This window comes from Phyllobates terribilis, unplaced genomic scaffold, assembly GCF_046119375.1.
Source record: "Phyllobates terribilis strain yellow unplaced genomic scaffold, ASM4611937v1 Scaffold_1__5_contigs__length_1240528914, whole genome shotgun sequence".
NCBI classification, from domain to species: Eukaryota; Metazoa; Chordata; class Amphibia; order Anura; family Dendrobatidae; genus Phyllobates; species Phyllobates terribilis.
The window spans coordinates 889,160,965-889,187,634 of NW_027362761.1; the positions used below are offsets into that span (position 1 = coordinate 889,160,965).

Here is a 26,670-nt window from a genome sequence, read left to right on the forward strand (position 1 = left end):
ATATTGCTGCCTCTGCAACTTCTACTGCCACTATCAATAGACAGCCACACACAAATCCTGCTTTTCCATTGTGCTCTAAAACTAAACTGTACTTGTGCTGGGAATCCTAACCTTTAAATTAACTTTAAACTTCCTAAACTCCCAAAAAGAGTATATAATTTAGATTTTTTTGCACAGATTTTTAACCCCTCAAAGACTGTGATTTTCATTTTTGCATTTTTGTTCCCCACCTGCCTTCCCTTGTCTTCGAAGAGCCATTGATTTTAACATTCATGATACTGAAAACTTGAAAAAAAATTAAAGTGTGATGCAAAAAAAATTTGTTTACTTTTAATGGGAAAAATGGACGAGGTACTTGAACCTGCAATCACTTAAACAGTATACTGCAAAACTACAGGGTGGGCCATTTATATGGATAAACCTAAATAAAATGGGAATGTTTGGTGATATCAACTTCCTGTTTGTGGCACATTAGTATATGGGAGGGGGAAACCTTTTCCAGATCGGTGGTGACCATGGCGGCTTTTTTGAAGTGGGCCATTTTGGATCCAACTTTATTTTTTTCAATGGGAAGAGGGTCATGTGACACATCAAACTTATTGAGAATTTCATAAGAAAAACAATGGTGTGTTTGGCTTTAACGTAACTTTATTCTTTCATGAGTAATTTACAAGTTTTCTTTGTTTACAGCCATTGACATGTCGCAGAGGTTAACACGTGAGGAGCAGATAGAAATTGTGTTGATGTCTGGTGAACGCAGTACCCGGGTCATTGCAGCAGATTTCAATGCAAGACACCCTACGAGACCACCCATCTCCCATGCTACAGTTAGCAAACTGCTTGCAAAATTTCGTGAAACAGGTTCAGTGTTGGATTTGCCAAAATGTGGACGCAAATAAACTGTCACTAATGAAGAAACATCAGTGGCTGTCCTAGCTTCACTCAGAAAGAGCCCACAGCGTAGAACTCGCTGCATGTAACTGGAGAGTGGCATCAGTCGAACATCCCTTTGGCAGATATTAGCTACTCACAAATGGCACCCTTACAAAATCCAGCTGCTGCAGCATGTCAACGAGGATGACCCAGATCGGCGCACTGAATTTGCAGAATGGGCAAAGCAAAAATTGAAACAGGACCCTCAATTTACACAGAACATTATGTTCAGTGATGAGGCAAACTTTTTTGTGAATGGTGATGTTAACAAGCAAAACCACCGCTATTGGTCTGACACTAACCGATAGTGGATAGATCCATCCAAGACTGTTGGAGCAGAAAAATTTATGGTTTGATGGTATGGTGTGGTATATGGGGTACAAAGATAGTGGGGCCATTCTTCATCAATGGAAACCTCAATGTCACTGGATATCTGAAATTGCTACATGATGATATGTTGCCCTCTTTATGCACTGAAGATGGCACGTTCCCTGAGTTTTTCCAACAAGATGGTGCACCACCACATTATGGGTGTCAAGTCCGAGCATTCCTACATGAACAGTTTCCTGGAAAGTGGATTGGTTGTCGTGGGCCAGTTGAATGACCACCAAGGTGTCCCGATCTGACCTCCTTAGACTTTTTTCTTTGGGGTCATCTGAAGGCAATTGTCTATGCTGTGAAGATACGAGATGTGCAGCATCTGAAATAACGGATACTGGAAGCCTGTGCTAGGATTGCTTCTGCAGTGTTGCTATCAGTGTGTCAAGAGTGGGAGAAGAAGTTGCATTGACAATCCAACACAATGGGCAGCACTTTGAACACATTTTATAAATGGTCATAAACTTGTAAATAACTCATGAAAGAATAAAGTTACATTAAAACCAAGCACACCATTGTTTTTCTTATGAAATTCTCAATAAGTTTGATGTGTCACATGATCCTCTTCCAATTGAAAAAAATAAAGTTGGATCCAAAATGGCTAACTTCAAAATGGCCGCAATGGTCACCACCCATCTGGAAAAGTTTTCCCCCTCCCATATACTAATGTGCCACAAACAGGAAGTTGATATCACCAACCATTCCCATTTTATTAAGGTATATCCATATAAATGGCCCACCCTGTACAGTATTGCAAGATATACTGAAAATCGCAGTATCTTATGTATTTAAGCCACAACAGCATTTTGGCAATGATGGGTCTATCAGTGTCTTGTGATTGCATCGCTTGGGGCAGATGGGAGCCAGTATGTGAGCACCATTTCATTTAAATATTGCTGTAGATATTAACATTTATGTTTAAATGGTAAATAACCGCGATCAGAGCTGTGCTCTGTCAGTAGCTGTTATACACAAATGCCGACAATGCAGTATAGCTGATATCTACCGTTTGCACACACAAGCAACCCCACATGTAAAGGATTATGTGCTAAGGGTTTAACAAGCCATTGCTTCTTCACTTTCAAAATAGTAAATCTGTTGCTGTTTCCAAAAAAAGGATAATTTTTGGATGGCTTTGAAAATAGTTTAGCTTTTTTTACTTTCCAAACAGCAAACCTATTGGAGCTCCCAAAAACTGTTTAATTTTTAAAAGCCAAATTAAAAATCTACAGTTTTCCATAGCCCCATGGCTTCTTCTGTGTATACAATTACAAGCATTCCAGTAATGAAATTTGTGCTCATTTATTTGGCGCAAATCATATTTTTTGGGGAAAATTTGTTAAAGTCAGTGAATTCAAATTTCAAAAGATTCACTGATTTCTAGTTGCTACCTTGCGCTAATTTCCCACCCATTGTTGGCTAATAATACAGTTCCTATGTAGAAAGGTCTCTAAAAATTCCATAGCTACTGCATAGACCATCATTATGGAATATATGCCATTGTCAGAAATTTTAGAATGTAAGCCTAAGTAGACCCTGGTGGATCTGTACATGCAGTAATGATTTTGTTGTCTCCATCATAATGAAACAGACTACATATGATAATGATAACAACATTACAATAGATAGTATTTGCTACATCAACTCAAAGTCATCACAATAAGCCAAGATATGTGGGCCCACAGTATGTGCAGTAGGTCAAGATTAAATAAATATGGGACTGCAATAATTACAATGAGAATTATTTTATTCAAATAAAAGGCCAACATGAACAAAATGTCGGGAAAGTGACCAGTCATAGCAGAAAAAAATATTTAGATTGGGAGGTTGGTATTCTGAAAGATGTGGTTGTGTAGAGAAGTTCTACTGTATAGTGCATAACTGATTTAGACATTTGCCATCTAGATATGTGTAAATATTTCACAAAGGTTTACAACATGAAAATTATGTTTTTATCCTGAAATTTGAAAATTGAGAAATTCTAAAATGTGCAAGCTTATGTTCTTTCTAAGTTGATACTAGTGATTTTATAAGACTTGACAGCACTATTTTGGCACAGTTTCCATTATACACTGAGAGGCAAAAAGGAGAGAAAGAAAAACATCTTTCATTAACAAATGACAAGCAAAATGCAAAAATTTTTAGAAACTTTATATACGTATGTATAGTATATATATATATATATATATATATATATATATATATATATTTATATATACAGTATGTATATATAGGTTTATATATATGTATGTATATACACTTATACACTGCTCAAAAAAACAAAGGGAACACTTAAACAGCAGAATATAACTCCAAGTAAATCAAACTTCTGTGAAATCAAACTGTCCACTTAGGAAGCTGATTGACAATCAATTTCACATGCTGTTGTGCAAATGGAATAGGCAATAGATGGAAATTATTGGCAATTATCAAGACACACTCAATAAAGGAGTGTTTCTGCAGGTGGGAAACACAGACCACATCTTAGTACCAATGCTTTCTGGCTGATGTTTTGGTCACTTTTGAATGTTAGTTGTGCTTTCACACTTGTGGTAGCATGAGATGGACTCTACAACCAACAGAAGTTGCTCAGGTAGAGAAGCTCATCCAGGATGGCACATCAATGCGAGCTGTGGCAAGAAGGTTTGCTGTGTCTGTCAGTGTAGTGTCCAGAGGCTGGAGGCGCTACCAGGAGACAGGCCAGTACACCAGGAGACGTGGAGGGTGCCATAGGAGGGCAACAACCCAGCAGCAGGACCGCTACCTCTGCCTTTGTACAAGGAGGAACAGGAGGAGCTCTGCCAGAGCCCTGCAAAATAACCTCCAGCAGGCAACAAATGATCCTGTGTCTGCACAAACGCATAGAAACCGACTCCATGAGGGTGGTATGAGGGTCCAACGTCCACAGATGGGGGTTGTGCTCAAAGCCCAACACCATGCAGGACGCTTGACATTTGTGACAGAACACCAGGATTGGCAATGTCGTCACTGGCGCCCTGTGCTCTTCACAGATGAAAGTAGGTTCACGTCTGTCACGTATGCTCAGTGTGAACCTGCTTTCATCTGTGAAGAGCACAGGGCGCCAGTGGCAACTTTGCCAATTCTGATGTTCTGTGGCAAATGCCAAGCGTCCTGCACGGTGTTGGGCTGTGAGCACAACCCCCATCTGTGAACGTTGGGCCCTCAAACCATCCTCATGGAGTCGGTTTCTAACCGTTTGTGCAGACACATGCACATTTGTGGCCTGCTGGAGGTCATTTTGCAGGGCTCTGGCAGTGCTCCTCCTGTTCCTCCTTTCACGAAGGCGGAGATAGCTGTCTTGCTGCTGGGTTGTTGCCCTCCTATGGCCCCCTCCACGTCTCCGGGTGTACTGGCCTGTCTCCTGGTAGCGCCTCCAGCCTCTGGACACTACGCTGACAGACACAGCAAACCTTCTTGCCACAGCTCGAATTGATGTGCCATCCTGGATGAGCTGCACTACTTGAGCAACTTCTGTGGGTTGTAGAGTCTGTTTCATGCTACCACGAGTGTGAAAGCACAACCAAAATTCAAAAGTGACCAAAACATCAGCCAGAAAGCATTGGTACTAAGATGTGGTCTCTGGTCCCCAACTGCAGAACCACTCCTTTATTGAGTGTGTCTTGATAATTGCCAATAATTTCCATCTATTGTCTATTCCATTTGCACAACAGCATGAGAAATTGATTGTTAATCAGTGGTGCTTCCTAAGTGGACAGTTTGATTTCACAGAAGTTTGATTTACTTGGAGTTATATTCTGTTGTTTAAGTGTTCCCTTTATTTTTTATGAGCAGTTTATATACTGTATATATCGAAAACTTTTTGCAGTACAGTTTACCTATATAACATAAGGGAGATGTGTAATGTATTGACTTAACAATGGTTCCTTTTCCAATGTTCTTTAATCTTTAAAGACATTACTAGACTTTGAAAATATGAGAAGAAAAGAAAATATTCTTGAGTGGACATATGTTACATAGGCTAGTAATATCACAAAGTTATTCTGCATCAAATAGTTGCCCAGCTTCTTTTAAGTGTTTGGTATTGTATCTTTATGTCATGATTTCATGAATAAGAAAGGTTTTGAAAATATAATAGTTTGAACCCAATAGACCAAACTGTGTGTCTATGAACATGATTCTCTTTGAATAAATGTAATTTTAATTGATAATGAAATTCCTTGATTATTAGTAAGGTTTTACACTTTATTGTTGTTTCTGTTCATGATGGAAACCATAATACAATGGATCCATCACAAGACAGATACCCCAGGTGTTTGGTGAGTCTTATTGCCCTATATGGAGATATGTCATGTTCTTCATGGCTTCTAATCTTTTGAAATAATGGTAAAATAGAGATGCAGTGCTATTTGATGGATTCTATGATTGGTGCCATTGATGGCAACATGAACAGAGTCTACCTCTCATAGTTATTGAATAGATGTTTTTTTAATTTAAAAGGGTAAGTTTATTTACAATCTTCTTGGCTCTATAAGAAAAGATGCACTAGAGGACCAACTAGTCTTCTCTACAGATATATAAAAAATGTTTTTAATTGCATTTCATAAACTTCGTTGTTCTTAATGCACACTTTATACACTTCATCAGTAAGGTCTATTAGATTATTTGTGGACCAATATTACAGTACATTCTATTTATTTAGTGGCAGCATATTCCGCAGCGCTTTACAAATCAGAGGTTTCATGCACAAATAATATCAGACATTACAGAATAACATAATTCAAAAAATGAGACGTGAGAGCGCTGCTTGGAGCTTACAATCTATAAGGAACTGGAGTAATCACATACAAATAGTCTAAGCCACAGAGGTACATGTGAAATATATCGTATTAATGTCATCACAAAAACTGAATATAGAAACCTATAAAAATGACTACCATAAGCAAAATATAATTCAAATAATTAATCTTTATTAGAGTAATAATTATTTCATTAAAACTATTTAGAATTGTCATGTTACCAGAAATCAAAGGGGAAGTATACATCATTATTGTTCTAATATGATAATAAATGTCATGTCATAGGCTATATTGGTGATAAATATGCTAAGCAAAAAAAAGGAGCATGGACCGCACCTCCATAAATATGTTAAGGATGTTGACCCAGCTAGGAGCTTCCTCAATGATACATAAGTTTTATAAATACAGCATAGATGCATACATGCAAATTAATAAAATAGTATAATCCATGAGGAAACATACAGAGTAAAACTGATTCTAATTTCTTAAATGCATAGAGCACCATGCAATGAGATATGTGCCACAATGGTAGCTTAAAAGGGTTGTCCAGTACTTTCAAAAATATTCCAATGTGTTTTAATGATTAATAGAAGCTTCTTTCTAATTACCTCCTGGCACTGTTTCTGCCTGTGAGCGGCGCAATCGGTGGCCGGTCACAGGCAGCATGTGACCCCCCGCTGACGTCACGTAAAGTGAGGCATGACTCAGCGCTGGGGTCCCCATGGTGGCTGCTGGATTGTGGGTGGGGTTATTCCCCGCGTCACACCCAGCATCCACCGCGCGCTTTCCCAATGAATAGGGACAGGGAGAGTGCGCGATGGATGCCGGGTGTGACGTGCGGGGTAACCCTGCCCACAACCCAGCAGCCACCAGTGGAAAGTGGAAGAGGGACCCTCGGCTGCAGCCTGGACTTGTCATGACGTCAGTGGATGTCAGAGCCAGCTGCAGCCGGGGGTCACGTGCTGCCTGTGAGCGGCCAGTGATAGCGCTCACAGGTAGAAACAGCACCAGGAGGTAATTAGAAAGAAGCTTCTATTTATCATTAAAACACATTGGCATATTTTTAAAAGTACTGGACAAACCCTTTAATAATAAATCACTTTATATAGATCATGTTGAACATCAAAACTGGGCACAAAAGTCTTACAGGCAAGGTAAATAGTGAATATAGTCATCACCTAAGCTGCATAAGGATTGTACTACTCCACAAAAAAGCTCAATGTGTGTTTTGCCTCTGCTTCCTCAAGATGCATGTCTGAAGGGAAGGCGTCAATGAAACTTCCTCCGAAGCTTCGGAAGATGTTAGTCTTAGGCTGTGTGCCCTCTATGCATTTTTTAAGCTTTTCCGCAGTGGCAATTCTGCTGCAGAAACGCTTAAAAAACGCTTGGTAGAAGGTCTGTCATGTTTCCCAATGATAATCCGCATGTGCTATGCACATGCTGCGGAAATTTCCGCTGCAGATTATCATTGCGGAAAAATACGCAGCACTACCAATTATTTTGCGGAAGCCCTGCGTTTTCTTGCATTGGAACGCATGGAATCCGCATCATTGCATCCGTACATGTGGAATCCATGTGTTTCAATGTGCAGATGGTACCCGGGTCTGGAGGAGAGGAGACCCTCCTCTGGACCCAGGTACCATAGATCCTGTAAAAAAAAGAATAAAGTAAAAATAAATATTATACTTACCTTCTGATGACCTCCGGTGTGCTTGTCTTGGCTTGCCGGCAGATTGCGGTGGACTCAAGGACCTGCGCTGATGTCATTTAGTCATGTAATGGGTCACGAGACCGCTGACGTCGGCAGGTCCTTAAATCTACCGCGAGCTGCCGGCAAGCAGAGACAAGGACTCCGGGGGCCATCAGAAGGTAAGTATAATATTTATTTTTTATTTTTTTACCATTCTTTCATACACACTATATAAATCCATGCCGATTGCATGGATTTATATAGTGTAACCAAGTTGACAAGCACTTTACAACTGATGCTAAAATCACTTGGAAAGTGCTTAACAACCCGCATGCGGAAATGCATGCGAAGAACGCTTCACTTCCGCTTGCCCCTGGCAGGAAAAACGCATGTACAATCCACATGCGTTTTTTCTGCCAGGGAGATGCAGAAACGCTCAGGAAAAAATCCGGAGCATTTCTGCATCATGGGCACATAGCCTTAGATCATAAACAGAAACCGAAAGCACAGGCAAAATTATAGACAGTGATGAAAGAGGAAATGGAGAGTAGAGCAGAACTGTGGAGAGCTGTGTGGGTGAGTATGATACATTTATATTGTATTCTGTAGTAGAGGAAGGCAACAGAATTTCAGTTTTGGAAAGATTCAGTTCAGACAATCACTGGGGATTTGTAGTAATGTGGTACAGAATTCAGGAGATGTGTGTAATGGGTTGTGCTGAACACCAAATCTGCTGATGATTTCTCTAATACAGACTGTATAAAAAGAGAAAAATAAGGGCACCTAGAACTGATCCCTAAGGAACCATACTAGTAAGAGTAAAATAGGAAGACAAGCCCGTAAAATATACACTGAAGGAGTTTTCAGGGAAGTAAAAGGTGAACCATTCAAGAGCAGTCTTAGGCCAACAGAGCAAAACATAATGAGGCGGATTTGGTGGTCCATGGTGAAAAATCGAGCCTTATGAAGTTGTCCGGCGAAGCATGAGATAGGATTCATAGTATTCTCAAAATACAAATATAAACTCTTATCATCATAGAATTGCGTATTTTTCCAAATATGTTTTTAATTTAAAATAATTGCATATATTTTGGATTTTTTTCACATTGGTGTCATAGATTTTTGACAATGCAAAGCAATACTTGCGTTTTTGAACAGTGTTGTATATTATCTTTCTTCATTCTTTTATGTTTTTTAGGCACTACTAGACACGCAAAAATTACTGCGCACTCAGGTTGCAAATTTCACCTTCAATCTTGGATTTTCAGGGAAGTTTTTTCACACAGGTGAGTGCTTTTGCAAATTACCAACCAAATGTAAAAATCATACATGTTGATCTTATAATATATATACAGTATATATATATATATATATATATATATATATATATACTGTACATACATATATATATACAGTGGTGGCCAAAAGTATTGACACCCCTGCAATTCTGTCAGATAATACTCAGTTTCTTCCTGAAAATGATTGCAATCACAAATTCTTTGATATTATTATCTTCATTTAATTTGCTTGCAAGGAAAAAACACAAAAGAGAATGAAGTAAAAATCAAATCATTGATCATTTCACACAAAACTCCAAAAATGGGCAAGACAAAAGTATTGGCACCCTCAGCCTAATACTTGGTTGCACAACCTTTAGCCAAAATAACTGCGAACAACCGCTTCCGGTAACCATCAATGAGTTTCTTACAATGCTGTGCTGGAATTGTAGACCATTCTTCTTTGGCAAACTGCTTTGGCAAACTGCTCCAGGTCCCTGATATTTGAAGGGTGCCTTCTCCAAACTGCCATTTTGAGATTTCTCCACAGGTGTTCTATGGGATTCAGATCTGGACACATTGCTGGCCACCTTAGAAGTCTCCAGTGCTTTCTCTCAAACCATTTTATAGTGCTTTTGGAAGTGTGTTTTGGGTCATTGTCCTGCTGGAAGACCCATGACCTCTGAGGGAGACCCAGCTTTCTCACACTGGGCCCTACATTATGCTGCAAAATTTGTTGGTAGTCTTCAGACTTCATAATGCCATGCATACGGTCAAGCAGTCCAGTGCCAGAGGCAGCAAAGCAACCCAAAAACATCAGGGAACCTCCGCCATGTTTGACTGTAGGGACCGTGTTCTTTTCTTTGAATGCCTCTTTTTTTTTCCTGTACACTCTATGTTGATGCTTTTTCCCAAAAGCTCTAATTTTGTCTCATCTGACCAGAGAACATTCTTCCAAAACGTTTTAGGCATTCTCAGGTAAGTTTTGGCAAACACCAGCCTGGCTTTTTTATGTCTCGGGGTAAGAAGTGGGGTCTTCCTGGGTATCCTACCATACAGTCCCTTTTCATTCAGACGCCGATGGATTGTACGGGTTGACACTGTTGTACCCTCGGACTGCAGGGCAGCTTGAACTTGTTTGGATGTTATTCGAGGTTCTTTATCCTCCATCCGCACAATCTTGCGTTGAAATCTCTCGTCAATTTTTCTTTTCCATCCACATCTAGGGAGGTTAGCCACAGTGCCATGGGCTTTAAACTTCTTGATGACACTGCGCACGGAAGACACAGGAACATTCAGGTCTTTGGAGATGGACTTTTAGCCTTGAGATTGCTTATGCTTCCTCACAATTTGGTTTCTCAAGTCTTCAGACAGTTCTTTGGTCTTCTTTCTTTTCTCCATGCTCAATGTGGTACACACAAGGACAGAGGTTGAGTCAATTTTAATCCATGTTAACTGGCTGCAAGTGTGATTTATTTATTGCCAATACCTGTTAGGTGCCACAGGTAAGTTACAGGTGCTGCTAATTACACGAATTAGAGAAGCATCACATGATTTTTCAAACAGTGCCAATACTTTAGTCCACCCCCTTTTTTAGGTTTGGTGTGGAATTATATCCAATTTGGCTTTAGGACAATTCTTTTTGTGTTTTTTCATTGAAGACAAATTAAATGAAGATATTAATACCAAAGAATTTGTGATTGCAATCATTTTCAGGAAGAAACCGAGTATTATCTGACAGAATTGCAGGGGTGCCAATACTTTTGGCCACCACTGTATACAGTCATGGCTGAAAGTGTTGAAATTGTTCCAGAAAATGAAGTATTTCTCCAAGAAAATTATTGCACTCACTTATGTTTTTCTTATACACATGTTTATATCCTTTGTATGTATTGGAACAATACATAAAAAAAAAAACAGAAATCCAAAAAAAAAAACAGAAAAAAAAAGTCAAATTGGACATAATTTTTCATAAAACTCCAGAAATAGACCAGACAAAATTGTTGGTACCCTCAGCTTAATATTTGGTTGCACTCTCTTTGGAATACATAACTGCAGCCAGGCAACTACTTAAAATCACCTGAGGCTGATGGGGGGGGGGGGTGAAGTGCACATGTAAAGAAGAGAATTAGAAACAAATAGCGAAAATGACCAGCACATCCTAACTAATGTGAACAGGAGCCAACAAGAAAAATTCAAACTATAAAAAAGGGTCAAAGTTGGGTCAAGTGATTTTAAGTAGTTAGCTGGTCCACTCCTGACCCATAAATTGTAGCCTTCCAGCCCAGGAGAGGTGACAAAACAGGGCAGGGACCCGACAATGAAAGATGCCTTGACACTAGCTGTTGGGCACACATATATTGGCCAATCTGTGCGCTAAGTGCTTTCCTTTATTGTAATTTTTCATATTAATATTACAGATTTTTTTTTAAATATTTAATGTGTACATTTTTCAGCGCTTTCTTATGTTTCTATTGCAGTTATACAGTTTCAATATCTTAGAGCAATCACTTTTAGCAATTTAGGAGGCCACTTTGACCCTTTTTTATAGTTAGAATTTTTTTTGTTTGCTCCTGTTCACATTAGTTAGAATGTGCCGCCCATTTTCGCTATTTGTCTCAAATTTGAAGGGCGCCTTCTCCCAACAGCAATTTTAAGATCTCTCCACAGGTGTTCAAGGGGATTTAGATCTGGACTCATTGCTGGCCACTTCAGAACTCTCCAGCACTTTGTTTCCATCCATTTCTGGGTGCTTCTTGAAATATGTTTGGGGTCATTGTCCAGCTGGAAGACCCCTTACCTAAAACACAAACCCAGCTTTCTGATACTGGCACTGCATTGCGACACAAAATCCTTTTGGTAATCTTCAGATTTCATGATGTCTTGCACACAGTCAAGACACCCAGCGCCAGTGGCAGCAGAACAACCACAAAACATCTTTAAACCTCTACCACATTTGACTGTAGGTACTGTATTCTTTTCTTTGTAGGCCTCATTCCGTTTTTGGCAAACAGTAAAGATGTGATTTAACTAACAGCTTAACTAACAGCTCTATCTTGGTCTTATTTGTCCACAAAACGCTTTCTCAGAAAGATTTTGGCTTATTCATGTACATTTTGGAAAAAACTGAAGATTTTTTATGTCTCTGTGTCAGCAGTGAGGTCCTCCTCGATCCCCTGTCATGGTGTTTCATTTCATTCCAATGTCAACGGATAGTTTACGCTGACACTGGTGTACCCTGTGCCTGCAGGACAGCTTACATTTCTTTGGAACTTGATTGGGACTGCTTATCCACTTATCCGGACTATCCTGCATTGCAACCTTTCATCAATTTTTCATTGCCGTGCACATATAGGGAGATTAGCTACAGTGCCATGGGTTGTAAACTTCTCGATTACGTTGCGCCTTGTGGACAAAAGAACATCACGATCTCTGGAGATAGACTTGACTTGTGTAACCTTGAGATTGTTGATATTTTTTATCAATTTGGATTCTCAAGTCCTCAGACAGTTCCCTTCTCTTTCTTTTTCCCCTGCTTAGTGTGGTACAATGCAAAGATTGAACCAACTTTTACCTTTTCTATCAGGTTTCAGGCATGATTTTCATATTGCCCACATGTGTTACTTGCCACAGATGAGTTTCAACAAGCATGACAAGCTTGAAACAGAGTTGTTTACCCACAATTTTGAAAAGGTGATAGCATTTTTGTCCTGCCCATTATGGTTTTTTTGTGTGAAATTATGTCCAATTTGACTTTTTTTGCAGTTTTTTTTCTGTTGTTCCAATACACACAAAGGAAATAAATTAAAAAAAAAACGTGTATTTTCGATAATTTTCTGTGAGAAATTCTTCATTTTCTGGAACAGTTTTAAAGGTGTCAACGCTTTCGGCTATGACTGTGTGTGTGTATGTATGGTTCACATAACACCTTGGTACAGAGAGATTGTGGAACTGACCAAGTCTAAGAACCAATGGACTGCAGCATTGGCTGTCGCAACTCCTACTTCACTTACCCTGCCTGGAGTACTGTTCCTCATCCTGGCAAGAGGCCTCATGCATACCAGGTGACTGTAAATGGTGCCCAAGTGATGAGACTCAGAGAGTTTGGTGGCCCTGGTAGGAGCAACACTTCCACATGTGCTAGTCCCTGTAAAAGGGGTGGGGGTAAGGTGTATTCATGGAGACGCTAAAAGCTATCCCATGGCCCAGGTCAACATACCCACAGACTGTAGTTCTGTGTCCCACAAAGTGGGAGTGGTCAAGGACTTGTTGCATGCTATTGTTATTGGTTGAGATTTTCCTTTATTCTGGGAAATATTGGCTGAACCTGTAGCACCAAGTAGTCCGGTATATTGCTGTGAGTTGTCTATGGTAACATGTTCACATGATGTAAAGGATTAATTTCCTTTTATGTACTGGCTAGATAGGGGGACATAGTTTACAGAGCACAAACCAGCATCAGTACATGTGTAGCAGAGCTGTGTGAGGCTGCGTGTCAACAGAGCAGTATGGTGCTGGTGCAAGTGTTGTATGTTTCCTTGTACTACAGGACTGACTACGTGTTGCAAGCTGTGAGAGTCTTTGTATTATGCAGGTGGCAGAGCCTATGTGCATGATGTGCAGGCAGCAGAGCCTCTGTGCATGATGTGCAGGCTGAAAAGCCTATGTGCGTGATATGCAGATGACAAAACATTGCATGTAATCTAGGTAGCAGAGGCCTGTAGGCTCAGTGTGTTGGAAGATGGTGCCCAGCCCACAGCTATGGGCAGAAGGGGGGATATTTAGCAAAGCCAGGTATGACTGGGTTAAATCCTAGCTCTGCAGGGTTTGATTAGATGCACCTGACTAGTTTTTTACTAAGAACAAGTGTGTCAGTCTGCTGGATGGAGCAGAGTCGGGTGTGCTGCTGCTGAGTGTCCAGTTAAAATGTGAGCTGTTGCTGGGAGATAGGCATGCCAGGGTCTCTCTCTGAATGGAGACTACATGGGTCAGCTAGAAAAGCTGATCAGTCTGTTTGTGAGAGCTTCAAAGAACCGTGTATAAGCTGCAGCCTGTTCAATGTGATCTGTGCCCAAAGTTGAATACTTCTGTTTGGCACTAAAAGCTGGTGGAGCTCAGGCTGAAGGGGATATCAAGACAGGGTAGGGCCATACCTCTGCTTTGTATAAAGTTTGCTCCAGGAGAAAGGACTGTAATCTGTTCGGGTGAGCCCACGCTGACAAATATGTGCCCCTCTGAATGAACTGTTTATTTCCCGTGATACCTTTATGTCTAGAAGAGGCTATTTTTGATTTTGAATCCCCTGGAGTTTTATGAAAGCCATAAAACTGCACCTGTTTGGACTAAATCACATTGTCTGTGTGAACGCTATCTAATGCCTACCTGAGAGAATAAATCCCTACAGTATATATACATATACAGTGTGTACAGTTGTGCTCAAAAGTTTACATACTCCGGCAGAATTTTTCCTTTCTTGGCCTTGTTTCAGAGAATATGAAGGATAACAAAAAAACTTTTTCTCCACTCATGGTTATTGTTTGGGTGAAGCCGTTTATTTTCAAACTACTGTGTTTTCTCTTTTTAAATTTTAATGGCAACCAAAAACATCCAAATGGCCAAGATCAAAAGTTCACATACCCCAGTTCTTAATATCGTGTATTGCCCTCTCTACCATCAATGACAGCTTGAAGTCTTTTGTGGTAGCTGTGGATGAGGTTCTTTAATTTCTCAGATGGTAAAGTTGCCCATTCTTCCTGGCAAAAAGCCTCCAGTTCCTGAAAATTCCTGGGCTGTCTAGCATGAACTGCGCGCTTGAAATCTCCCCAGAGTGGCTCAATGATATTGAGGTCAGGAGACTGAGATGGCCACTCCAGAACCTTCACTTTGTTCTGCTGCAGCCAATGACAGGTCGACTTGGCCTTGTGTTTTGGATCATTGTCATGTTGGAACGTCCAAGTATGTCCCATGCGCAGCTTCTGGGCTGATGAGTGCATATTTGCCGCCAGTAATTGCTGATAACGTGCTGTATTCATCTCTCCTTGAACTATTACCAAGTTTCCTGTGCCTTTGTAGCTCACACATCCCCAAAACATCAGCCATCCACCTCTGTGCTTCACTGTAGGAATGGTGTTCCTTTCATCATAGGCCTTGTTGACCCCAATCCAAATGTAACGTTTATGGTTGTGGCCAAAAAGTTCAATTTTGGTCTCATCACTCCAAATTACCTTGTTCCAGAAGTTTTGAGGCTTGTCTCTGTGCTGTTTGGCGTATCGTAGGCGAGATACTTTGTGGCATTTGCACAGTAATGGCTTTCTTCTGGCGACTCGACCATGCAGCCCATTTTTCTTCAAGTGCCTCCTTATTGTGCATCCTGAAACAGCCACACTGCTAGTTTTCGGAGTCTAGAATTTCAGCTGATGTTATTTGTGGGTTTTTCTTTGCATCCTGAACAATTTTCCGGGCAGTTGTGGCCGAAATTTTTGTTGGTCTATCTGACCATGCTTTGCTTTTTACAGAGCCCCTGATTTTCCATTTGTTAATCACAGTTTAAATGCTGCTGACTGGCATTATTAATTCTTTGGATATTTTTTTGTATCTCTTTCCTGTGTTATACAGTTCAAATACCTTTTCCCATAGTTCCGTTGACAATTCTTTTGCTTTCCCCATGACTCACAATCCAGAAACATCAGTGGCTGGATGAAAGATGCAAGAGTCTGTCTGGATCCCAGAAACTCACTCAGCTTTTATGCACACACACTGATTACAAGCAAACAGGTCACAGGTGAGGATGTTACCTTTAGTAGCCATTCAAACCCATTTGTGTCACATTCTGTGCATGTTATCAAGCCAAAATCACCAGGGTATGTGAACTTTTAATCAGTTTTGATAAGGGTCATTTGGATGGTTTTGGTTATCATTAAGATTTAAAAAGAGAAAACACAGTAGTTTGTCAAGAAATGGCTTCACCCAATCAATAACCATGAGTGGAGAAAAAGTTTTTATGCTATTAATAGTGTTGAGCGAGCACTAAAATGCTCGCGTGCTCGAAGCTCGGGCCGAGCTCACCGTGATACTCGGGTGCTCGACCCGAGCAACGAGCCCAATGTTAGTCTATGGGAGGCCCAAGCATTTTTGCGGCGGCACCCCCGGCAGTCTGTAGAAAGCCAAAAAAGTGCCCAAAACGATAGTGACCATGCTCAAATGACATGGGGACACCATGGGAATCACCCAAGGAAGCATTTCTGACCCCCAGGTCACTGCTGTCAACAACGTGGTCAGAGGTATTAAGCCACTTTTACGGGCTCACAATAAAACATACAAAAACAAAACTGAAACTGTTTTCCTGTGAAATATGTTAAGGAACATCCTTTCCAGGGTAAAGACTTGTGTATAAGGTAAAATAAATAACCAAAAACAAAAATACTCCTCCACACCTTGGACTATGTTCACATTTAGCATTTTTTATGCGTTTTTGCACTTTTGTATTGCTTTCAACCGTGACAAATGCATTCACCGGGAAATGTCATTTTAACATTTTACAACCTTATCTGGCCAAGTGCTGTGTGACACATGCGTACAGTGCTGAAAAGACATGGGAACAGCATGGGGAAGAACCCTGGAAGCATCTCTGACACCCAGGTCACTGCCTAAAAGTGAGCCCATCAGAAGTGATCCTTGCCGCATCAGAAGACGCAGACTTGCAACTATCCCCGTTCAAGTCCTTGTCCCAGGGCAGTGTTCAATTGTACCTCCCCCATTCCTTGCAATGCAAGCGCAAGTATGCAGCCTGCCACCCACCCACCCCCAGGCTGCAATACCATACTGCTTGCTTGCACTTGAAATTGGGCCTTTTAGGCATGTGGAGGCGGAATCTGGCCACCACGCCATGGCTGAGTCGGCGGTCTGGTATCCATACTCAGTCCCCAGCCGCCCGGTGGCCGGGTGTCCATGCTTGGTACCCAGTCACCAGGGGGCGGCCGGGTGTCCATACTTGGTCCCCAGCTGCCCCACGGCCGGGCGCCTACACACGGTCCCCAGCCACCTGGGGGCGGCCGGGTGTCCATAAACGGTCCCCAGCCGCCCCTATTTGTCCCAGTGCGCCTTATACACAAGCGCGCATACCAAAACATTACCTGTGCCTTCCACAGTGCATTTAGTGGGAAGGACAGCCTAACCACAAACACGTGGACAAGTGAATGTGGCCAGGGATGGTCCATCTCACTGACGCCTTCACTGAGTTAATATTGTGGAAGCCGGGATACAGTTGGACACTGGGATGCAACACGTCCTCCTGACAAAGAGGATTGCGGGTCCTGGGTCAATCAGGCTTCAACACAAAGTACAGAAGGTAGACAGCAGCAGTGGTCGGCCTCCTACACAACGAGTAAATTATTCATGATCATGAGGCCATCCATCTCCTTAGCTTTCTGTTCCTTGGAATGCAAGCGCATGTATGTAGTAGTGGCTAGGCCTGAGGTGGTCAGCGTTTTGGCGCATATCCTACCTCCTCCGAGGATTCCTGGATGTTTTTCTACTACTATCCCAGTTCTATGACTCCCATTAAAACAAAGCTTCAGGTGATGAATGATGGATGAGGTGGTGGCAAAGGAGAAAGAGCAGGAGGAACAGGGACCATTCACATCAATATCAGGCCAGTCAACCACACAAGTCTTGTAGGATATGTTTCTGTACCTAATGAGTGGTTTGGCTACACAGTTATAGGGCATACAGTGAGTGCAATGCCTACCAAAAATTTCGAGGCACTCCAATGCCCCTTGGAAGTGACATGGAGATCAGAGGGCCTTAACTAAACCGTTTTTTCCATTTATAGCAACTGGGTCTCCAGTACACTGTTGGCCTCCAAAGACAACATCAATGCCCCTTGGAATAGACGTGGAGGTCACAGTAGCTTTACAAGACGGTTTTAATGCCCCTTGGAAGAGACGTGGAGTTCAGAGTGGTTTAACAAGACGGTTTTAATGCCCCTTGGAAGAGACGTGTAGGTCACAGTTGCGTAACAAGACAATTTTTATGCCCCTTGGAAGAGACGTGGGGTTCAGAGTGGTTTAACAAGATGGTTTTAATGCCCCTTGGAAGAGACGTGGAGTTCAGAGTGGTTTAACAAGACGGTTTTAATGCCCTTTGGAAGAGACGTGGAGGTCACAGTAGCTTAACAAGACGGTTTTAATGCCCCTTGGAAGAGACGTGGAGTTCAGAGTGGCTTAACAAGACGGTTTTAATTCCCCTTGGAAGAGACATGGAGGTCACAGTAGCTTAACAAGATGGTTTTAATGCCCCTTACAAGAGCCATACAGTAAAGCATATTAAAAACATTATTCCCATTATTGGGGAGTGGGTCTCCCATAGTCTTTGACTATGCCTTCCAAGCAAAAGCTGCCAAAAATTAGGACAGAGGAACTTGCAATGCTCATTACAAGAGCCATTCAATACAGCATATTAAAAACATTATTCCCATTATTGGTGAGTGGATCTCCCACAGTCTTTGCCTATGCCTTCCAAGCAAAAGCTGCCAAAAATTAGGATGGAGGAACTTGCAATGCTGGCAACACGGCCCACGGTCACTCTGGTGGTATAGTGGTGGTGGAGGCTGAGGATAAGGAGAAGAGCAAAAAACAGCCAAAATGAGTAAGCGTATACCCATGTGTGAGTGTGAAGCGGTGCATGGGAATACACCTCCCGAAATAACACAGCGGATTTGACTTTATGTTACTCTGCTGTTATTTTGTGGTGATGAGAAGTCTGGCCCAATCCAGCCCTTGTTCATTTTGATAAGGGTCAGCTTGTCAGCATTGTCAGTTGACAGGCGAGTGCGCTTATCAGTTATAATTCCCCCAGCGGCACTAAAAACACGCTATGATAACACGCTAGCGGCAGGGCAGGCCTCCAAGGTGTACAGAGCGAGTACATTCCAAGTGTCCAGCTTGGATACCAAATAATTAAAAGGCACAGAGGAATCACGGAGGACGCTGGTACAGTCGGCAAGGTACTCGCTCACCATCTTTTAAAACTTCAACTCCTTGTGAGAGTACCCCGCGCCTCAGGGCGTGTAAGCTGGGCGGGTCTCAGAAAACAGTCCCAGATTGTTGAAAGTGTTCCACTGCCTCTGCTGGATTGGAGTTGCATCTCTCTCGCCTGTACGCCTTGGTTTGCCAACGAACTGTGACCTCTGCCGCTAGCGTGTTCAGATGGGAATTTTTTTAACAGTTCTGCAGCAATGATCTTCTGGTACTGCCCCATTTTTGTAGACCTCTCCACCTCAGGAATAAGAGAGTGAAAGTTCTCCTTGTAGCGGGGTTCTAAAAGTGTCACCAACCAGCAATGACTGTCACCCAACATTTTGACAACGCGAGGGTCATGGTTATGGCAACGTAACATAAAGTCAGCCATGCGTGCCAAACTGGTAACGGGCAAGACTTCCGTGTCCTTGCCAAGATGACGACTGACCATGCTCTCCTCCTCCTCCTCCCCCTCCTCCCCCCTGTCCTCAGGCCACCCACGCTGAACCGACGATATGTTGTACAGGTACTACCGTCTACAGCGCATGATACCAGCTCCTGTTCTTCCTCCTCCTCCTCCTCTCCCTCATTGTCCCCCAATGCACATTGGGATGAGATGAGGCTGGGCTGTGTGTAATCACCCGCTATGGCTTCTTGATCCATCTCATCATACTCTAGCTGCAATGCCTCCTCTTTAATTCTCTGCAGAGAGCGTTGCAAAAGACAGACAGTGGGATTCTGACGCTAATGATGGCATCATCACCACTCACCATCTTGGTGAACTCCTCAAAGTTTGTCAGGATGGTACATATGTCAGACATCCAGGTCCACTCCTGAGGTCTTATGTGTGGAGTCTGACCTGAATATCGACGGCCTAGTTGCAGCTGGTACTCCACAACTGCTCTCTTCTGCTCACAAATACTTTGCAACATGTGGAGGGTAGAGTTCCAATGTGTGGGGACATCACACACCAGTCGGTGTGCCGGAAGCTGCAAACGCTGCTGCAACACAGCAAGGGTGGTGGAAGCTGTAGCCGACTTCCAAAAATGAGCTGACAGGCGGCGTACTTTGACGAGCACATCTGGCAACTCGGGGTACGATTTAAGAAACCGCTGAACCACGAGGATAAGCACATGAGCCAGGCATGGTACGTGTGTAATCTGGCCTCGCCTCAGAGCCGCCACCAGGTTACGGCCATTGTCACACATGACCATGCCTGGATGTAGGTTCAGCGGTCTCAGCCACAGACCTGCCTGCGCTTTCACAGCTGTCCACAACTCACAAGCAGTGTGAGGTTTATCACCTAAGCTTATGAGTTTCTGCACAGCCTGTTGCCGCATGGCTGAGGCAGTACTGCAGTGCTTCCAGCTTGAAACTGATGTGGTGAAATCTGAGATGGAGGCTGAACATGAGGAGGAGGAGGAGGATGATGCACAGTAGCTGTACACTGTGGGGGCAACTCTGACTGACATAGGGCCTGCGATCCTCGGTGTGGGGAGGATGTGTTCCGTCCCAAGGTCCGACTTGGTCCCGGCTTCCACTATGTTTACCCAGTGTGCCGTCAGGGAGATGTTCCGTCCCTGGTGGACTCTCCAGTAACTGCGTAGTTGAGGGCACGGCACATGTTTGGGGACACGTGCTTGTGTACTGCGGGGATGGCACACCGGGCAAAACAGTGCCGGCTGGGGACCGAGTACCGAGGGATGGCCACAGCCATAAGGTTGCAGAAGGATTCCGTCTTCACCAGCCTAAAAGGCAGCATTTCCAATGCAAGCAGTCGTGAAATGTGCGAATTTCGGACTGTGGCCTGTGGGGCATTGGCTGCGAATTTGTGCTTTCGTTCAAAGGTCTGGGATATGGAAAATTGAATGCTGTGGTGGGACGTGGACGTGGACGTTGATGCTGTTTCTTGAGAAAGACAGAGAGGAGGGGGCATCTTTGCATGCAGTATGGACAGGGGATTGCCTTGCATGCACAGCAGGGGGTTCTCTTACACTCACATCATTGGAAGAAGCAGTGGTGACACCCGCTGACACTGGTCATGGACCATGGTGTTCGCCCCACAAAGTCGGGTGCTTTGCTGACATGTGCCTGATCATGCTGGTGTTGGTCAGGCTGGTAGTTTTGTCACCCCTGCTGATGCTGGCCTGGCAGGTGGTACAAATGGCCTTTTTGGGGTTATCAGCAGAGTCTTTAAAAAAGTTCCAGACTCTGGAAGACCTACCGGTTGTACTGGCAACGTCCCTCGTGTTGGTGTTATGGGGAACGATTGCCCGCCTTCTATCTGCGGCCACCACACTGCTTCTTCCTGCCTGTTGGGGTACTCTGACTCCCTCCCCCTGTGTGCTGCTGGCCTCACTCTGCGTGTCCTCCTGCCACGTTGGGTCAGTTACTAGATCATCCACCACCTGCTCTTTTCCACTTCCGCACCACGGTCCTCCTCCTCACTTCGTGGCAATTGTGTCTCGTCATCGTCCACCTCTTGAGACAAATTGCCAGCGTCACCTTCCTGTGACCGTGGCTGTTCAAATATTTGGCCATCGCTACATGGGATCTCCTCTTCCACCACTTCAAGCGGAGCAGGCGAGGGGCCCAAATATGGAAATGGACCAGTGAACAGCTCTTCAGAGTGTCCAACTGTGGGATCAGTTGCTGTTTGATGACACTCGGAATGGTGGGAGGAAGGAGCATCAGGGTGAGGAGGAGTATGCAGTCGAGACTCACGGCTTCTAACACTTGACCGTGTGGACGACAGACCGGAGGTGGTGGTGCCCAGGTGGCTGGAAGTATTATCTGCTATCGAATTAATAACCTGTTCACACTGATCATTTCGCAATAGTGGTGCTGTTGTGTGCTTCCCTAGTAATTCGGTCAAGAACTGGGAGCGAGAAGATGTGGCTGTTGGTTGTGGCACATTTTCACCTTCGCCACGGCCCCGTCCTCTGCACGCACCATCACCAGAACGTCCAGTTCCACGTCCCTTGCCACGCGCCTTGCCCATTGTAAGTGAAGTAAAATAGCTTACACTCGCACTATCAATGGCAAAAGGGTAATAAAAAGGAGATTTGAACCGTGGAAGAGGAAAACTACAATTCTAGTTCTCTGGCCTACACCAGAATTTTTTAAACAGATATATTTGTGTCTGAACAGTCAGCGAGACACTCAAACCGTTGTTTTTTTTATGCAAAAAGGCGGATAACACCCAGATTTGAATCGTGGAAGAGTAAAACCACAGTTCTATTTCTCTGGCCTACACCAGAATCTTTTAAACAGATATATTTGTGTCTGAACAGTCAGCGAGACACTCAAACCGTTGTTTTTTTTATGCAAAAAGGCGGATAACACCCAGATTTGAATCGTGGAAGAGTAAAACCACAGTTCTATTTCTCTGGCCTACACCAGAATCTTTTAAACAGATATATTTGTGTCTGAACAGTCAGCAAGACAGTGAAACTGTTTTTTTTTATGCAAAATGTGGATTACACCCAGATTTGAACCGTGGAAGAGGAAAATCACAGTTCCAGTTCTCTGGCCTACACCAGAATCTTTTAAACAGATATATTTGTGTCTGAACAGTCAGCGAGACACTCAAACTGTTCTTTTTATGTAAAAAAGGCAAAAAAGTCGATAATACCGAGATTTGAACCGTGGAACTGCAAAACCACAGTTCTAGTTATCTGGCCTTCACCAGACTCTTTTAAACAGATATATTTGTGTCTGAACACTCACGGACACACTCAATTTTTTTTTTGGGGAGGGGGAAATACCCAAAGGTTAATAAGACGGGTATTTGTACAGTCTGACTGAGGAAAAAAAAAAAAAGTGGATTTAGATGAAAAAAAAGGATTTTTCCTGGCCCCTGAGACCTGGGGCTAAGTCTAGAAATTTGAGAAGCAGCACACAGGACTGCAATCCTGTGTTTGTTGGTATAACCACTGCATCTCCTAAACAGCCTGCCTGTCTGCCTACCTGATATATGGGATGGATATTAGTCCTGAGAAGGACTGTTTGTTTGATTTTGCAGGCTTTAGAGTCCCTAGCTCAGCAGCACTCTCCCTACACTGTCTTATCCGGAGCGACTGTGTCCAAGATGGCGGCACCCGGTTTTAAATACTCGAGGTGACTCTGTGTGGCCAGCCAATCACTGTAATGCCCACAACCAACATGGCTGCGGCATTACAGTGACTGGCTGGCAATCCCTGCATGTTCACAGACTCTGTAAAGAGCGCCAAACATGCAGGGCTGAGACCCGAGCTCCCGCCCAAGTAACCCGGAAATGCTCGGTGCTCGCCGAACATCCCGAGTAGTGAGATGCTTGGGCGAGTGCTGAGCAGTGTCGAGCATGCTCGCTCAACACTAGTTGTTGTTCATATTCTCTGAAACAAGGCCAAGAAAGGAAAATTCTGCCAGGGTATGTAAACTTTAGAGCACAACTGTATATGTCTGTATATACTGTATGTATATACTGTGTGTATATATATCTACACACATTTTTTATCACTACCCCAGCAACTGGTTTAGGTAGATTTAGGTAAACAAAAAACTACCTAAACCTATTGCTGGGGTGGTGATATCTAGAGATGAGCGTTGTTCGACTCGAACTGTTCGCCAATCTCAAATTCGAGCTGTTTTGGGCGGTGTTCGAGCCGTTCGGCGAACACGAACGATTTAAGAAAAATTCAGCTGTTCGAGGTTATGTTCGATAACTGTTCGTGCACCAAAATCATAACTGGATTTTTTCTCAGTAATGATGAAAATTAATGTTAATATGCAGTTTGAGTGTACAGCGGGGTGTGGGGAGGGGCAGGGGATGGATCTCTGCAGGAATAATGAAGATCTCCATTTTTTTTTCTCTTTCCCGCATTTACAGTGGGGAGGTGCAATCTGTCAGCTTATCAGCAGCGCACACACGGAGCGAAGTGCTTTTTTTCACACAAGCAAGGGCATGTGTCATTGGCAGTGTATGTCACATGTCCTTGCCCTATAAGACCAAGCCATTTTCCCCGTCGCCACCATTTTCTCACTGCTGCAGCTGCGTGTTAGACGGCACCGCTGTTGCTGTGTGCGCTATACCTTGTTAATTTCAAGCCAATTTTCGCACAAATCTACAGATAGCTTGGGAGTAGGGAATAGTTGTGATTGCAGTCCTTTTAAGGACTAGGTTACAGCATTTCCTACGACTTTCATCAGGCAGGTCTGTGCTCTTAAATAGATAGATTGTGGGAGTAAAGACTAATTGTAATTGCAGTCCTTTTCGGGACTAGGTTACATCAGTTCCTATCAGTTTTTGCCAGGCAGGTCTGTGCCAGTGCTGTGCAGGTTTTTTTCACAGCATTTGGCTGAATCTAGCAAAGCTAATCCTTTTTGGCCTATTGCAGAATGTGTTAGTCAGTGGAGTAGCCTATCTGTGTTGCAAGATATACCACCTGTGTATAGAATACCAATTTTTTTACTGCACCTAGTGAAGTAAAATCTTTTGGGCATAGCATCATTCTATTAGTCCATCTATACTGACCTCCATCAGGTTGCAAATTGAATATAATTTTTTTCTGCATCTAGCTCTGAAAAAATATTTGGGCTTCTATCAGTGTGTGGGACTTGTTCTATTAGTCCATCTATACTGACCTCCATCACGCTGCAAATTCAAAATAATTTTTTGTCTGCATCTAGCTCTGAAAAAATATTTGGCCTTCTAGCAGTGTGTGGGACTTTCTCTATTAGTCCATCTATACTGACCTCCATCAGGCTGCAAATTAAAAATAATTTTTATCTGCATCTACCTCTGAAAAAATATTTGGCCTTCTAGCTGTGTGTGGGACTTGTTCTATTAGTCCATCTATACTGACCTCCATCACGCTGCAAATTCAAAATAATTTTTTGTCTGCATCTAGCTCTGAAAAAATATTTGGCCTTCTAGCAGTGTGTGGGACTTTCTCTATTAGTCCATCTATACTGACCTCCATCAGGTTGCAAACTGAATATAATATTTTTCTGCATCTACCTCTGAACAAATATTGGGCTTCTAGCTGTGTGTGGGACTTGTTCTATTAATCCATCTATACAGACCTCCATCAGGTTGCAAACTGAATATAATTTTTTTCTGCATCTACCTCTGAAAAAATATTTGGGCTTCTAGCTGTGTGTGGGACTTGTTCTATTAGTCCATCTATACTGACCTCCATCAGGTTGCAAACTGAATATAATTTTTTTCTGCATCTAGCTCTGAAAAAATATTTGGCCTTCTAGCAGTGTGTGGGACTTTCTCTATTAGTCCATCTATACTGACCTCCATCAGGTTGCAAATTAAAATTAATTTATATCTGCATCTAGCTCTGAAAAAATATTTGGCCTTCTAGCAGTGTGTGGGACTTTCTCTATTAGTCCATCTATACTGACCTCCATCAGGTTGCAAATTAAAAATAATTTTTTGTCTGCATCTAGCTCTGAAAAAATATTTGGCCTTCTAGCAGTGTGTGGGACTTTCTCTATTAGTCCATCTATACTGACCTCCATCAGGTTGCAAACTGAATATATTTTTTTTCTGCATCTACCTCTGAAAAAATATTTGGGCTTCTAGCTGTGTGTAGGACTTGTTCTATTAGTCCATCTATACTGACCTCCATCAGGTTGCAAACTGAATACAATTTTTTTCTGCATCTACCTCTGAAAAAATATTTGGGCTTCTAGCTGTGTGTGGGACTTGTTCTATTAGTCCATCTATACTGACCTCCATCTGGTTGCAAATTGAATATAATTTTTTTCTGCATCTAACCCAGCCAATAGTTTTGGCCTAATACCACAGTTTGGCCACTCAGCTCTGCTCGGTTCCCATCCATTGTTTTTTTGTGCAAGCAACTCCAGAGTTGTGAATTAGTTATCCACCAAAATGAGTGCAAAAAGGCCTGCTGCTGGTGGAAAGGGGAATAGGCGTGTTGGGAAGGGGAAAAAAGGTTGTGTCCGTGGGGTAGGTGTTAAAGCAACAGTAACATCTGCAGAAGAAAGACCATCTTCCAGCCAAACTAAAATGTCTACTTCTTTTAGCGGACAATGTGATAAGATCCCTTTCTTGCGGCCACGCCAATCGCTACAAATTCCAGATGAGGCACAAAAACAGCAGGTGCTTCAACGGATATCAAGTGCTCCTTTAAGTGGGCTCTCCTCCACATCAACTTCAACATCACAAATACTCCAGTCCTCAAAGGTGTCACCCCAATCGCACTTGCTTCCTCACAGCTCCCAAATCTCCAGCTGCCCGTCTGAGTATGAGGTAGAACAGATGGTTGAGTCTGCAGAGCTGTTTACTCATACTATAGCCTGGGAATCAGAGGTCGACTCCAGCGCTTCTGTGAATCCAGACGAGAAAATGATCTGCACTGATGCCCAGAATCTTGATGAGTCGGATCCAGGACCAGACGCAGAAGGTTCTGACCATAATGTAGACCGTCATTCCCAAACTGTAACTCCTGTTGGTGGAGACAATGAGGAAGACGATGATGAGACTCAAATACCTGATTGGAGCGACAACTTTAGTTTTTTGTCAGGGCAGGAACAGGTTGGCTCTGAGGACGACGGGTGTGATAACGCACAGGGTGATGATG

The 26,670-nt window shown here is 42.9% G+C and overlaps 1 protein-coding gene across 4 annotated transcripts in view; it reads left to right on the forward strand.

The window, feature by feature from the left end:
• Positions 1–26,670, forward strand: part of LOC141154249 (bifunctional heparan sulfate N-deacetylase/N-sulfotransferase 4-like) — a 920,299-nt gene that overhangs the window by 283,571 nt on the left and 610,058 nt on the right. For all 4 annotated transcript variants that reach the window (XR_012247418.1, XR_012247419.1, XM_073639869.1 and 1 more), the window contains exon 3: positions 8,978–9,065. Coding sequence is in view for 2 of the 4 variants with exons in the window: in XM_073639869.1 (XP_073495970.1) it covers positions 8,978–9,065 (88 nt within the window). In the remaining 2 variants the exon portion in view is untranslated. The remainder of the gene's footprint in view (positions 1–8,977; positions 9,066–26,670) is intronic.